The sequence below is a fragment of the Bacillus rossius genome, chromosome 1, assembly GCF_032445375.1.
Source record: "Bacillus rossius redtenbacheri isolate Brsri chromosome 1, Brsri_v3, whole genome shotgun sequence".
Lineage (NCBI taxonomy): Eukaryota > Metazoa > Arthropoda > Insecta > Phasmatodea > Bacillidae > Bacillus > Bacillus rossius.
This window is the reverse complement of record NC_086330.1, coordinates 177,996,225-178,011,850: the sequence shown is the minus strand read 5'-3', so window position 1 is coordinate 178,011,850 and position 15,626 is coordinate 177,996,225. Positions and strand designations below refer to the sequence as shown.

At 36.6% G+C, this 15,626-nt stretch overlaps 1 protein-coding gene across 11 annotated transcripts in view; it reads right to left on the bottom strand.

The window, feature by feature from the left end:
- LOC134527125 (casein kinase I) overlaps positions 1 to 15,626 on the bottom strand; it is a 480,870-nt gene that overhangs the window by 257,329 nt on the left and 207,915 nt on the right. For 10 of the 11 annotated variants that reach the window (XM_063359505.1, XM_063359510.1, XM_063359503.1 and 7 more), the window contains one exon: positions 5,364 to 5,433. The exons of the other annotated variant lie outside the window; for it this stretch is intronic. In XM_063359505.1, the coding sequence (XP_063215575.1) occupies positions 5,364 to 5,433 (70 nt within the window). The remainder of the gene's footprint in view (positions 1 to 5,363; positions 5,434 to 15,626) is intronic. 11 annotated transcript variants of the gene reach the window in all.

Below are 15,626 nucleotides of genomic sequence, written 5' to 3'. Positions count from 1 at the left end.
GATTAGCTCGTAAACGGAGGTTCATGCAGAATGATGGCAACAGTGCCGTTGCATATATTCAACCTGTTTTCATGATTTTTATTTGCTTTGTTTTTGGCAAACTGGACATTATTCAGGCTCAATTTTGTGAAAACTGATAATAATTTCTTTGTTATGTAATATTTTTATTTTAATCATATCTTAATGTAAATTGTGAGAAATGTGAAGTTTATTTCTAATCTAAAGTGAAGTGCTTCAAGATATATATAAAAGAAAAAAAATAATTTAAAAGACTTTATAAAATATAAACTTTTTTTTAAACTAATATTTAATTACCTTAATTTTTTTTCATTTACTTTAGCTGAGATGTATTTTTGATCATTTTGAAACTAAACCTAAATTGTTTAATTTTTATTCACCAAGTTTGAAATCTTGTGTCACTATCTATGGTGTGGCTTCTTAAAGAGATAACTTACTTTGCCCTTTCTTCTTCCTTGTCGGTCAGCCATTATGTGAACATCACTATACTTGTAGGGCAAGTGTACCGAATATGAGATCCCTTTTTAAAAATATTTATATTTTGTTATTAAAACCACTATTGGTAGATTTATTTATCTTAGATTATATATTATGTAATGCACTTTTACTTCAAAACAGGATTGAGCACTTGTATTAAAACAGAAAGTAATTAAACTAAGAAATTAAAAAAATGCGAAATTTTATGAAGAAAAAAAAACGTGTTCCTAATATGAGACATCGCCTACATTATGTTCCAAATTCCATATTTGATATCATTTAGTCACTTTTTGCACTTTTGTTTGTTACACATAGGACACACGAAACATGGATCAGCTCCGCAATCTTCATGAGCCCACCCATAGCACTTAAGGCACTGCCGCCATTTCTCGCCATGTTTGTCTTCTGAGAAAGGGCAGCAGCATAACAAACACTCTGCATCATCATCACTTTCAGATCCATCACTTTCATTTGAACTGTCATGCAGCGAAATATTTTCGTCACTGGAGTCCTCAGAATCTACAGCGATGAATGATTTGGTAGTTATCGTAATTTGTCCGTTTTGCGAGATCTGGTTTGTATAGGTCTAGCTTAGTTTCCTTTGTGTTTTCCAAGAACCAATTTCTTACGAGCTTCAGCCTTTTTATTTCTTGCGACATTTTCATCGAAGCTTGTTTTGTATGGCGATGATGTGATAACATTAGCACTGCCACATCTACTGGATGTTTCTTTTGAAGGAAATTTGGTAGTGGTGAAATATCTGCAGGTCTGATAAAGGGCCTAACTGCACTGCTGCAACATGGCTGATCTGTCTGCATGAAAGTTTCACTTGGGTGGCTCTGGTCTTCTCTACAAATGGCTGTATCTGAATTATCTTGAGCTCCATTTCCTTCTTTAGTTTCTTGGCCATTTAATGATTCAGAGAAAGCACCAAATTCATAAATACGAAATATGTTTCGGTTAAATGGAAACAGGCATGTTTTATTAAAAGAATTAACAGATATTTCCATTGTTGCTGCTCTTTGGTATGCAGCACTGAAAAGTTTAGCCACTGTAAAGTTTGTAACAACATGATTTGGGTTTTGGCGCAGCCAGTCTTCTACTTCTTGAGCATAATATGTCTTGAGAGGGAACATAAAACCTACGTCCAACGGCTGCATCTTATGAGATGAGTGTGGAGGTAAGCAGATGATCGAAACGTGGCTTTCCCTGGCCTTCTCAGCAGGGCCTACATATCTAACTATGTTCTATTACAAAATTTTAAGATATTTTATATAAAATTAAACTTATTAGTTACTGTTCTTACAGCGACAGTATTATTTTAAATCTAAATCACCTAATATGAGACCCTTACTCCTAATATGAGACCCTATCTCAAATTAGGGCATGTTAGTGGTCTCATATTAGGCACCTTATAATGGCCGCTACAAAACACAACAACAAGGCTGAAATTTTAAACTGTCATAGTTCCTTATTCATACACATGGAAGCTTACTTCACTGCTCATAAGAGAGTATGAATGGATAATTAATATAAACGTACCTCTATGTTGATAATAAAGCTGCAAGATGCCACTCACGAAAACTCAAAATGAATATCGTATAAACTGTTATTCTGGATCTCGCGCGCGTCAGATAAAAGTCTCACTCTATCCGTGGTGGGGAAATTGAGGCTGCTGGTGGTTCCAAGAGCAGCTGATGGGTAGCAGCTCTTACTTGTCAAGATAACCAAGGGTCTCATATTAAGGCCGGGTCTCATATTTGGGTCACCTACCCTAACTGTTTAATCCGCTGGATTATGCGGTGATTTGATTACCGCCTACCGCCTATTGGGTGAGTTTTCTTTCCTGATTCCCCCGGAATCAGTGGCGGATCAAGGATTTTGGTTTGGGAGGGGCTTGACCCAGCTGAGGCTAGGCTTTATCAAGGCAAACACTAAAACAATAGTGGACCCAGATGCTTTTGGGGGGGGCTTGAGCCCCTTAGCCCCCTCCCCCCCCCCCCCTTCTAGATCCGCTACTGCCCGGAATCATGTTATGTATTTATTTTTGGCCGATGTCTTAATATTTGTTATTTTTTTATTTATTTTAGCGGTCCTTGTGTGTGGCGTGAGACATCCGGGCCATGCTTGATTTAGTCCAATAAGTACGGGACGGGAGTGAGTCTTTCTCTTCCTCTATTGGCACCAGGATGCAGCCTACTATTTCAGGAAAGTCTCTTCCTCAATACTTTTCGGCTTCCAGCATGTTTTGGCATGAATGTTAATCTGCTTTCGGACATCTCTATCACCGCATCGAAAAATATTAAATAAAACAAGTGAAAGGAACTTTTCTTATTTTAACTATCAAATTATATATAAAAAAATTGTAGTAATAATCTTTAAAATATTATAAATGTTCATAATTGCCACTGGTGTAACCATCAATGTGTTTATTATTTTTTGACGTGACAACGTCTAATAAATCGATGAACGCTGGCTGCACGCACGAAAAATTGTCCCACTACAGATGTCCCACTACGGATGTGTCCTGTTTACGCATGCGTAGCATCTCTCTGGTCTGTTGGGGACGGTACAGAGAACTCGGCCGGCACGTGGCGGCGTACTGCTCAGGTTTCACCCCGCCATGCTGCAGGGATAGGCGGGTCACGCCGGTTGGATCACGCCTGCGCATGTCGCCACACACGGCTTGGGGCACGACAACATAGCGGGGATCGAGGTTATTGTTCTGCACCACGCCACGGGCGTATATTCGCAAGGAAATGGCGTTCTTACAAGTACGTATTATTTTAATAACTAGTGTAAATCAGTATATTTAAACAGTGTTGTATGAGTATTGTTTTAGCTGTGTAACTAAATATTTATTGCTGGTATGATACTTTTCACGCTTTAGTTTGACATTGGTAATTATTTGTCATGAGCTATTATTTGATCAACTAAATCACACGCCGTATTATAGTTATGAGCCCACGAGCGTGTAAATATTTTGAGTCCAACAGAGAATATGCTAGTTAAAAGAAATCCAAACTTATATCGTGCGTGGAATATTATTAATTTATAACATCTGAAACAATAGTTTCGAATATGGCCTCGTAGCTGTGCGGTTAGCAATGCTGACTACCAATCGATAGGTTGACGGATCAAATCCTGGTGGCTGAAATTTTTTTTTGTACTTGAAAAATAAATACGGCGCGCACGACACTTCAAAAGTAATAAATATATTTGAATTAATGAATGCAAATAAAAGTAAATTTATTAATTAAATTGTACATTTCATTTCACTCCTTCTTTGTATCCATACAAAATAGTGATAATTCAATAAAAATGATTCAAATTTATTCATAAAAGTATGCAGAGGTAGATTTTATCATACAAAAGATAAAACAATAAAAAAAAATTCTTCCTCAAAGAATATAATATTTTTAATGCCTAAATGGTTTGGTTGCAAAAACCTATTACGGCTCAGTCTCAGGCCGAATATGATATTTCATTTTCTTCTGGATCAATCATTTCATCAATGTTTTGTTATGATGTTGTCACGTTAAACTATCGTCCGTAAACCGACTTTACATACAACCAATTTTTTTAATATTTATTTTCTCTTGCAGGCCCCCAAGCGCGGTAATTTTACAAACTATTGTTAATCATAATACTCCTCAGATATTTGTAAGTTAAGTATGTGCATGATTTTTAAAATAAAAAAAGGCCTGAACCAAAGTATATATGTAATAATTTTAATATAAAATCTGATCCTTTCGTTAAGTAATCTTTATCTTAGTAAGTTCTGTTGGTTGTAAGAGCCAAGTGATGAGCCAGTCGGCGCATGTTTGTTCTGCTTATATATTTCTCTTCACATACAAAACAGTGACATTGAGTCTAAGGTCCTGGGGCTTCCCTGTTGTGACCACCCTCCCCCCCCCCCCCCAAAAAAAAAAAGATTAACCTAGCCGACTGACGTGGAAATGGCAGACAACTGAAAATCATTATATATATATATATATATATATATATATATATATATATACACACACACACACACATACATACATATCTTGCAGTTCAACCATAAATAGATCCAGTAATTACAATTATTACATACGTCGGCCTCGAAGGGCTCGTGAGCAGCGAATCTACTTCTAAAATCGGGGTGTTGGATTCGATCACGTGAGTATTAGGGATTAGTACTTCAGGAGACGTGTCCCATTACAACTAGATGGCATTCATTACGTAATCGTACTTAATATTCATCACATGATGAATGATGTGTGGGATTTTCCCTTTCTTGTTCTGCTTACTGGCCCTTAATATCACGTTTCTTTACAGTGCTATGAGCGCTCGGATGGGCGAGCACGTACCATACATAAGGTTGAATCTCTCACTTCTTCCGTAGTTAAACATCGCGTAAAAAGGGACAACAAAAATGAACTCAGAAATTTGCAATCATTACTGAATAAACCCAACAAACACTCTAGGATACTTGAAAGAAAAAGTTGAACCAATACTGCTCATGTAAACTAATTAATTAACTTGGTATATTTTAGGGTTAAAACCAAATTTCTTTAACTTCTGCAATAAGTGGAGACACTGTAAGGATTAAGGAGCTAATTTTTTTTTTCCTGTAAAATCCTTGCATAATTCATTAACTAAGTTAAAACACGAAGTATATGACATGCATGTAACGGCAGTTTTGTGAACAAGAATAAATACCTACTTAGCTGCATTCCAAACAACCCACATTCACGCAACAGTAGCACTTAAAAATTATTATTGGAAAAAAATGATCAATTTAATACAACCAGAAAGTTATTGCCAACTGTACACTACTTTCATCGGTATTTTAATAATAAATATTATAAATGACACGAACTCACCATGAGATCCTAATAATTTGTAAAACCTATACTCCAAATGCAACTGTGGGGCTTTCGACTTCATTGGTTCCTGTAAATATAACAAACTTCAAATTAAGACATATTCCTGCTTGTCATCTGCCCTAATATCACAATAGGGTGCCACCCTGGGTATAAATTGTTAAAATCAGTTAGAAAGTAACATTTTAATCGCATAAAAACCTTAGGAGACAAGAGAAAGTCAATGGCATCATGTTCTCAAATAAACTAAACCAAATTGATAAGAACACCGTGCATAATTTTAAGTCAAGATTAGCAACTTGCTTGATAAGTTTTTATTTATTATTTGATCAATGAATGCATGAGTCATCTATCTATTTATATTATGTTTCGAATAAAAATCATTTTACTAGCTACATACAAAAACTATAATATTTCAATTTCCAGAAAACTACAATCCACATAATAAATATTTGAACACGATAAATTCCCTGCGGTGAGTAGTATGTTTTGATCGGTCCTAGGACTGGCTCCTGGTTGAGGTGCCGAGGTGCCGACCGCCAACATGGATTGTGATGTCAAGGCGGTCATCTTGGATAACCGTGACCTTGACCTTGAATTTGACCTTCACCTTGAATTTGACCTTCAAAACTTGTCATAATTTGCCAAAACCCGCCTAAAATTCCTAAACATTCGCCAAAATTTCCATTTTTTTTCAAAAAAAAAATCCCAATAAAAATTCTGAAAAATTAAAAAAATTAAAAAATTATCTTTTCGAGAGAAAAATTCCCGTTTCGAAATAAAATTTCCCGTTTACAGTTCTCAAAAATATTTTGAAATGTCCCCATAGTGGCTTAAATGCCCCATGGTCAAGCCGCTCTAAGCCACTGGTGGGGAGCTTTGACCTTGACCTTGGCGGCCATATTGGATTCTAGATCTTTACACATTTTGTTACGTCCGCCATCTTGAAAACATTTATTTTTATTATCCGATTTTAATTAAAAAATAATTAAAATTTATAAAAAAAAACATTATTAATGAAATTTTAAATAAAATAAACATAAATTTACGGCACAGACCTCGGAGTCCTCGGTTCGAATCCGGTGAAGGCAAAAAAACTAATATGTCGACAGGTCCTTCCCTCACGGTGGCCGCTGGCAGACTGACCACCACCACTGTTGTTCATAGCATATATAATCTACCCTCCCCACTATTCTTTTTTTAATTTACTATTTTTATCGTAATAACCACCTCCCAACACCCTCACTACTACTGATGTTGTTCCCCCACCCTTACAAGAAAAAATGTTCACCCCTCCCTCCCTCGGTCTCTCTCTTTACCCTCATTCCAACAGCTAACCTCTCCCCCACAACAAATTTTTTTAGGGTATAAATACCCGTCGCCAGCCATTCAGTTTTGCAGTAGCTCCCAGCCTGAAGAAAAGACTATGTATGTTTATGTGTTGTGCGAGCGTAGCAAATATACTTTCGGCAATCGTGGCGTACGGTAGAGTTCGTAACTTAGGATGTCTGGACAAGGAGACTCTTGGAAATTCGTAATTATTTAGCTATAAATTCGAGAAAAATTCCAAAATTCATTAAATAAATTTACAATCAATACACTGATTGATCCGGTCAGTTCCTGTCCTTGGTTAGATACTTGATCGAGTCAATATATTTTTATTTTATGTAAAAAAATAATTTCAATAAATCAAGTTCAAAATTCTTTAAGAGGCTTAAAATTCTTTTACTACCATCATTCTATAAGCCATCATGTCCACCATCTTGGAAATTCGTAATTATTTAGTTATAAATCGGGAAAAGGGTCAAAATTCATTAAATAAATTTGCAATCAATAAAATGATTAATTAGACCGACTTGGGTCCTTGGTACGATTCTGGATGATGAAAAAAAATTATATATAACAACAATCTAACATAATAGTGACAGGTTCGAGAAATAAAACAACACAAGTTATTTCACAAAATAAATTTTATTAAATAATTCCTATTCAACTGCAGGATCACTTGCGAAAGTTAGTAATCTTATAAACATTTTGGTCTGCATAGGCGAGAAATGACTAATTCGTAGCTCCAATCGGTTTTCTTGCTTGTACGCTTACGAGTCTCCATTCTTAAGCGAGGAGTCGAAATTTCTACAGGTAGTTCATCAGTAGACACAAGAACTTTACCGTTGCATTTTTTCACATGTCGTCGCAGACTGTCAATACGTGTAAACTAAACATGGCACACATCGCAGCGAAACTTCATACGAGAAGGATTCTCCATGCATTTACTCCGCTCATGTCTTCGTGCGTCATGTGAAAATGCGAACGTCATATCGCAGTAGCTGCATGGATGTCTAGTTGATGAAGCCGAACCTTTCAGATCCGAACCAGATGATGATGTTGCAGCAGTTGTAGCCATTCCCGGTGTACTCTTATGCACATCGATGCATCGTTGTTGTAAAGAAACTTTTACTTTCTGCCGCGCAGCAGGACCTCTGCATGTCTTCAAGTGTCTTTTCAACTTATCATGCCTTGCAAATTGTTTGCGACATTGGTTACAGCTAAACATTTTGTGAGGAGGATTCTTAGCGCAATCTCTCTTCTCGTGTCGTCGAGCATTGCTGATGTTTGAGAAAATCTTGTCGCAGTAACAGCACCGATGTTCGTTAGTTTTTGCCGAACCACCAGCCATTGAAGTCTCCATAGAGGGCGAAACGAAGTTCGTCGAGGTTTTCTGTGTATCTAGCACCACCGGCATTAAAGTCTTTTCTGCTGGTGGTACCGTGACTGTTGAAGTCTCCTCCAGAGTTGAAGTTGTCGTTGCCGACGGGATCTGCTCCTTCGACGTCGCCGACGTCAGGGTTCCCGTAGTCGATGGTGCAACGTCCATCAAGTTCGCCGTTTTAGACGGTAAAGATGACATCGAGTTCACAAGAACAGATAATTACGTTACTTATGCACCAGATGAAACAAACTAGGTGATCATTACACCGACGACGACAGTAACAAACTGAAAGTGCCGTCGTCTAGGGTACACGCTTATATACCTGCGACCGATCGAAGAATTTAAAACAAGATCCATTTACTTTAATACTAGAGTCAAAACATCATTTTAAAAAAGAAGCACACCAAAATAAGGTAACACATTTGGAAGCAAATTCGACAAATGAACGCAATGCACACACTTGCAGCTTTCATCACAAAGTTAGCATTTAAATTTCATTCTATTAAGTATCAAGCCAATGTCACATCATATTAACATCCTATTGGTCATACTATCCTCAAAATTCCTCAGTATTGTAAATCACACCAGTTATAGAAGGACTTATAGTTTATAAAACACATCATTTCAGTCATTGTTCTTTAAAAAATTAAAAAATGCACAATATACATGGTAAACGAAGAAACAGGTACGTAAATATTTTATATAATTTATGTACACTGTAGGCGCCAAGAGCTTGAAAGTACATATGTAAGAATGATATTTAATAAAACTCATATTAAATGTAGATTTATTCGCAATAATATACATCAGATCAAAAAAAGTAGGTTTTATTCTATAAACTCCGCATTTCTTAGTTCATGTTCTTTGAGGACGTATAAATTTTCAGTATTTCGCGAACCAAGTATAAATTTTATCTTTGCTTAACAATGAGAAGTTTACAAGCTAGCAGAATCCATTTATGTATTTTTATGATTTGATTTTAAATTTTTTTTAAATTTATTTTTAGTTTTAAATATTTTTTCCTGTATTTTTATGATATCAAAGAAAACGTGTGACGGTTTTTTCCGTGTGCTTCTGATTATTCTTGTTAATATTATGGTGGTTTTCTCCGTGTGCTCCTGATTATTCTTGTTAATATTTTGATGGTTTTCTCCAAGTGCTTCTGATTATTTCTGGCTAGACATCTGATGGATTTCTCCGAATGCTCCTGATTATTTGTGAGGAATCGATCTCTGTATGAAGGATTTTTTACTTAATGAGTCATGTCATTTTATTCAGAGTTACATTTAATTAGTGAAATTCAGCTAATTATTTGGCACTTACAATATTTTTATAAGGTGGATTAAAAAAATTATAACCTTACTCAGACAAATAATATGCTTTGAGACAAACTGCATTGTCCTTGGTGTCTAAGACAGGTAATTTTATTCAGAGTTTCGTATAAATTTCCGAATTCATATTATAAAATCAGCACTTTAAATTTTTTTATCAGATGGAAATCAGACAAAAACAAAAGTTCGTTAATCAGACGGTTACTAAATCATGAAACAACTGAGAAACGCTATCACACACGAAGATTTCATTTCCCCTTGAGTTCTAGCGAAGCCTTCCTTCTGTTGCGATCGTTAGGGAGCATCCCGCGTCCCACACAAAACATTTGACTGCTTATACAGACAAAAGAGACTGCTTATACAGACAAAGGATACATGATGGTTGCTAATATGTGAATAGATTATCTTGTGATTCTCGCTAGGTCATGATAAGTAGTATGTTTTGGTTCCTCCTGCGCCAGGGTTCAGGGTGTGGTGCTTGGTGCCGGGGACCGCCATATTGGATTGTGACGTCACGGCGGCCATTTTTGACTCAAAAATTCCAGTTTTGAGGAAAAAATTCCAGTTTTGAGGAAAAAATTTCGTATTCGAGGGAAAAATTCCCGTTTCTATGGAAAATTTCCCGTTTTAGTCCTTAAAAATACCAGCAGCTAGAAATGTCCATATGTAGGCTTAAGCATCCATTTCTACAGCCTACGATAAGCCTCTGACGTCATCATGGATTATGAAGTCACCATTGTAATTATCGTTACGCCCGCCATTTTTAAAATCTTTATTTATTATCCGATTTTAATTTTAAAAAATTAAAATTTATAAAAAAATGGACTAATAAAATTTTAATAAAAAAATTAAAATAAACAAACATTTGCAACACGGATCTCGGAGTCCTTGGTTCGAAACTGGTGAGGGCAAAAAAATAAAAATGGCGACCGATCCTTCCCCCGTGGTGGGTGCTAGCAGACTGACTCCCACCACATTTTTTAAAGCATATATATCGCCAGTGAGCATGACATCATGTCCGCCATCTTGAAAGTCCGTAATTTTAATGCTAGAGATTCGGGGAAAAATTTAAAAATCATTAAAAAAATTAATCAACCGAATTAAATAATAAAAAACCTTAAAACCACAATTGCACTTTTCGTGACGGCCGCCATCTTAAAGATCCGTTATTTAAATGCAACAGATTCGAGAAAAATTCCAAAATTCATCAAAAAATGTACTTATTAGAATACTGATCGATTAGTTCGATTCCAATCCTTGGTTCGAAACCACTAAGAGCAAAAAAAAATAATAAAAACATCAGATCCTTCCTCCACAGAAGCCACCTACAGACGAACCTACCACCAATAACAAGGTATATATCGACAACTAGTACAACATCATGTCCGCCATTTGGTCTTCGTGTGCTGGAGACCACCGTCTTGTTTACATCTGCTAGAGTGTGCTGATATGTTAGTATAATTTTCTGGTCACAATACCTTTAACCTGGACTGTTGGCATTGACCTGTGGCCTTGACCTTGAAATTTGACCTTGAAATTTGACCTTGACCTTGAAATTTGACCTTGACCCTGACCTTGAAGACCATCATGGATACTACATTTTGCATTCAGTACATGCTACCGAGAGCTACCACATGCCACCATCTTGTTTTCGTCTGCTGGAGGACACCATCTTGTGTGTGTGTACACGTCATACCATCATGCAAGTTTTATTCTAACCCGCTAGAGTGCAGTAATCATTTATTATTTTTGCTGTGACACGCACCATCTTGAAATTTGGATGCCATCCTGAAATCATGTAATTATTTAGCTAGAAATTCGGGAAAAATTCCAAAATTAATTAAATAAATCACTCATTAATTTACATACTTATTCGATACGCTCCTGTCCTTGGTTCGATACTCGATCGATGCAATAATGTTTAATTTTATGTAAATAATAATAATTTCAATAAACCATGTTCATCATTCTTAAAGAGACTTTAAATCCTCTACTACCATCATCCTATCAGACATCAAGACCAACATCTTGGAAAATTCGTAATAATTAACCTAGAAATTCAGGAAAAAGTTCAAAATTCATTAAATAAATTTGCAAACAAAACACTGATAAATTAGTTCGACTAAGGTCCTTGACACGATCCTGGACGAAGCTAAAAGAAATTTAATTTAAATACCAGAAAAGTGTAAGGTTCGAGAAATAAAACACCACAAAGTCTTTTACAAACATAATATTTATTACACAATTTCTATCCTACTACAAAATCACTTGCGAAAGCCAGCAATCTTATAAACATTTAGCCCTGCATAGACGTGCAACGACTACTTCTTAGCTCCAAATGCTCCAAATCCTCCAAATTCTTCAACAGCTCCAAATGCTCCAAACGCTCGAACAGCTCCAAATGCTCCAACAGCTCCAAATGCTCCAACTGCCTTTTCTTTCAACAGCTCCAGTGATATTGAACTACAATGCTACGAGTTTAAGAGACTACAAGGCTACAAGGCTACGAGTCTAAAAGGATCTAGCTGGTTACGAGTTATACATGGCTGCGAGACCGCATGACTAAAAGACCACATGGCTACTAAACTACATGTCTATGAAGCTCCAAGGATACAAGGATACAAGTCTACTCGGCTCCAAAAGCTCCAACATGCAATGTACGCGCAATACATGCAATTTACACGCAATAAATGTAATGACTACAGTACAAACAGGAAAAAACGGAATGTACACACAGTACACACAGGAAACGGAACGTACACATAGTACACACAAGAAAAGGAACATATACACACAGTACGCACAGGTAACGGAACGTACACACAGGAAAAAATGGATTGTACACATAGTACACACAGGAAAAAACGGAACGTACACACAGGAAACGGAATGTACACACACATGAAACGGAACGTACACACACATGAAACGGAACGTACACACAGAAAACGGAACGTACACACAGGAAACGGAATGATCACACATACAGTAGCGGAAACACAGGCTTAGTTGGAAATCAGAATACAAGAAATAAAAACATTTAATCTTTACTTTCAATATTTAATTTATTTCTCAACATTACACAAATACAAGTAAAAGAAGCCATTATTGTATGTAGCCAGCTTTCCTCAGTTCTTTGAGTATGAAGGATATTTCTTTGATGCACGAATAGTTTCCTGCACAAAGCGAGCCATGTAGAAGTCTTAGCCGGTCAAACCAATATGTTTGGATCTTTCCATGATGTGTAATCAATCTCTTCTATCACCATCTTACTTGCTTGTTTATTATACATACTTTTAATATCACAATCGTCCCAGTGATCATAATAAGCATTATCAGATTTATTTATTATAACACGTCATTTCCATCGTTTCGGTCTCAGGACACCGCCACATTCTTCGATCTTGTCAGCTCTAGGTGCTTCATCACAGTATATGCCTTTGTCAACAGCCTCAGAGTCACTGTAACAATCACTGAAGAAGACATCCTCTTCACCCAGATTACCGTATGAATTCGCTATCGATGATGTCGAAGTGTCTTCATCGTCTTCTTGCTTCCTTTTTAGGAGTCCATCATTTTTACAAAGATTGGAGGATCTACTGAATATAGGCTTGAATGTATTCTCTCTTTTCACGGTGTTGATACTGCCATTAGTTTCAGTCTTCCCGAATCCATCAGCATCCTTTAATTTATGTTCTTCGTCACAACCAGGTGAGCTAATACCATCACGCTCAGGACAAGGAAAATTACTGTCGTAATGCAGATCACTCTTCTTTAGTCTAGTGGATCCATCGATGTCCTCTATGCCGTAAGTAGGCTTGGCTTTACATGTTCCATCATGCCTGTTTAAGCTATCAATTCATGTTAACAACCTGCTACACCGATTACAGCTTAACATTTTGCGTAGTGGGTTTTTAGCACAATCATTCCTCTCATGACGTCTAGCATTCCTTCTCATGACGAAATCCTTGCCACAGTATCTACAGCGGATTCCTTCCGATTCAGCTGCAGATAACAAACCATGATCCATGGTAGCTTCTGCGACTAATATTAGATACAAACTGACAGTTTTCCAATTGGAACCATTTTTTTAAATATACTTTTTTTAATATTTCATCAGCGAGAGTTAAGTTATCTAATGCAAAGCAAATTGATGCAAGTAGTTCTGCTTGTCAACAACAGATGTCGACACATTTTTGCTTGCAGGTAAATATTATTTATTTTATGTGGTATGCGGGATGCTCACTAATGATCGCAAAAGAAGGAAGGCTTCGATAGACATCAAGGAGAAGGAAGTTCGTCCTTCGTGATAGTGTTTCTCTTCCGTCTTATCAGATATTTTTGGACTGAGTAATGTTTATTTGTTTTTTGAAATCCACCTTATAAAAAAAATATCAGTTCTGATTTAGTACCAGATATGAACAATTTATTTGCATCACAGGATAAAATGACATAACTCATTAGGAAAAAGTCCTTCATGCGGAGATCAATTTCTCATCTGTAACCGGAAGCACTCTGAGAAAACCACCATAATATTGACAAGAATAATCAGAAGCACACGGAGAAAACCACCATAACATTGACAAGAGTAATCGGAAGCACACGGAGAAAACCACCTCAAGTTTTCTTTAATTACATGAAATTACAGAAAAAATTACAGTAGAGTCTCGCTATTTCGGACCCCGCTAGTCCGGATATCCGGTTAATCCGGACGGATATAAAAAATACGTAAATGATGAATAAGAATATTGTGACAAAGGAAAATAAGAAAATATATTTGTAAGAGAGGGTCCTCTTGCCCTCAGTAGCCGGGAGTATTACCGCTAGTTTTCCGCTCATCGTCTTTTCCAAGAAGTGACTTACTCTATCTATACCTGCGAGTTGTTTTGTTTTGTTCCCTTCAGTCGATGGTTACTCGTGCTGGTGACAAGTGTTTGTGACAGTTTAATTTTATTCAGTGCGAGCATTGTATTGTGTACACTTATTAAGAGCAACGTAATGGCTACTAAACGTAAGAAAGTGACTGTAACTATGGAGCAAAAACTCCATGCCTTATTTCGTATTGATGCGGGTGAATCATTAACTAGAATCGCGCAAGATCTAGGAGTGGGAAAACAAACTGTTTCTGATTGGAAAAAAAATCGGTAAGAAATTGAAGATTTTTGTGCTAAAATGGTGAGTAAGGACAGTCTGGGTAACAGAAGCACGTTAAAAAAACCAAAAAATGAAACTTTAGACGAGGCTTTGTACATTTGGTTTTGCCAACAACGTGAACAAGGCGTTCCGCTGTCGGGCGTAACATTACAAGCGTTCGCGCTCAAACTCAATGAAAAATTAAAAGGTGACCCTGCTTTTACTGCTAGTGTGGGATGGTTATCTCGTTGGAAAGATCGACACGGTATTCGTGAACTTAGTGTAAGTGGTGAAATGTTGTCAGGTGACAATAGTGCAAGTGAAGACTTTAAAGTAAAATTTGAAAAGTTTGTTAAAGATGAAAACTTAGAGCCTTGCCAAGTGTTTAACGCTGATGAAACGGGATTAAATTACAAAATGCTTCCAAAAAAAATTAGCTTCAAAATTGGATTCTGTAGCCAAAGGTCATAAGGTAAAAAAAGAAAGAGTAACTTTGCTTCCTTGTAGTAATGCTTCTGGCAACTTGAAAATTCCACTATTGGTTATAGGCAAATCGGCTAAGCTTAGGGCCCTTAAAAATCTTAATAGAAATGCTCTTCCAGCCCAGTACACTTCACAAAAATCAGCATGGATGGACAGCAAAATTTTTAAAGCTTGGTTTTTTGAAACATTTGTTCCTAAAACAAAAAAGTTTTTGAGAGACGAAAACCGCCCAGAAAAAGCTGTGTTGTTAATTGATAATGCACCATGCCACTCGAGTGAAGAATTGCGAGACGGTGAAATTTTCGTAAAATTTCTGCCACCAAACATGACTGCTTTGATACAACCAATGGATCAAGGGGTGATTGAAGCAATAAAACGGCGATATAGGAAAAAAAATGATCATGTTTCTTTTAGAGCAACAAGAAGCAGACCCGTCAGCTAACTTAATGAATCATATTAAGAAAGTGACAATGAAGACTGTCATTTACTTGGTCGCAGAAGCATGGGAAGAAATTAAGCCGTCAACTCTTCAAAAAAGCTGGAAAAATTTGTGGCCAAGCATTTCACAGGAAAAACAGGGACAAGACGAAACTCAACCAACTTCAA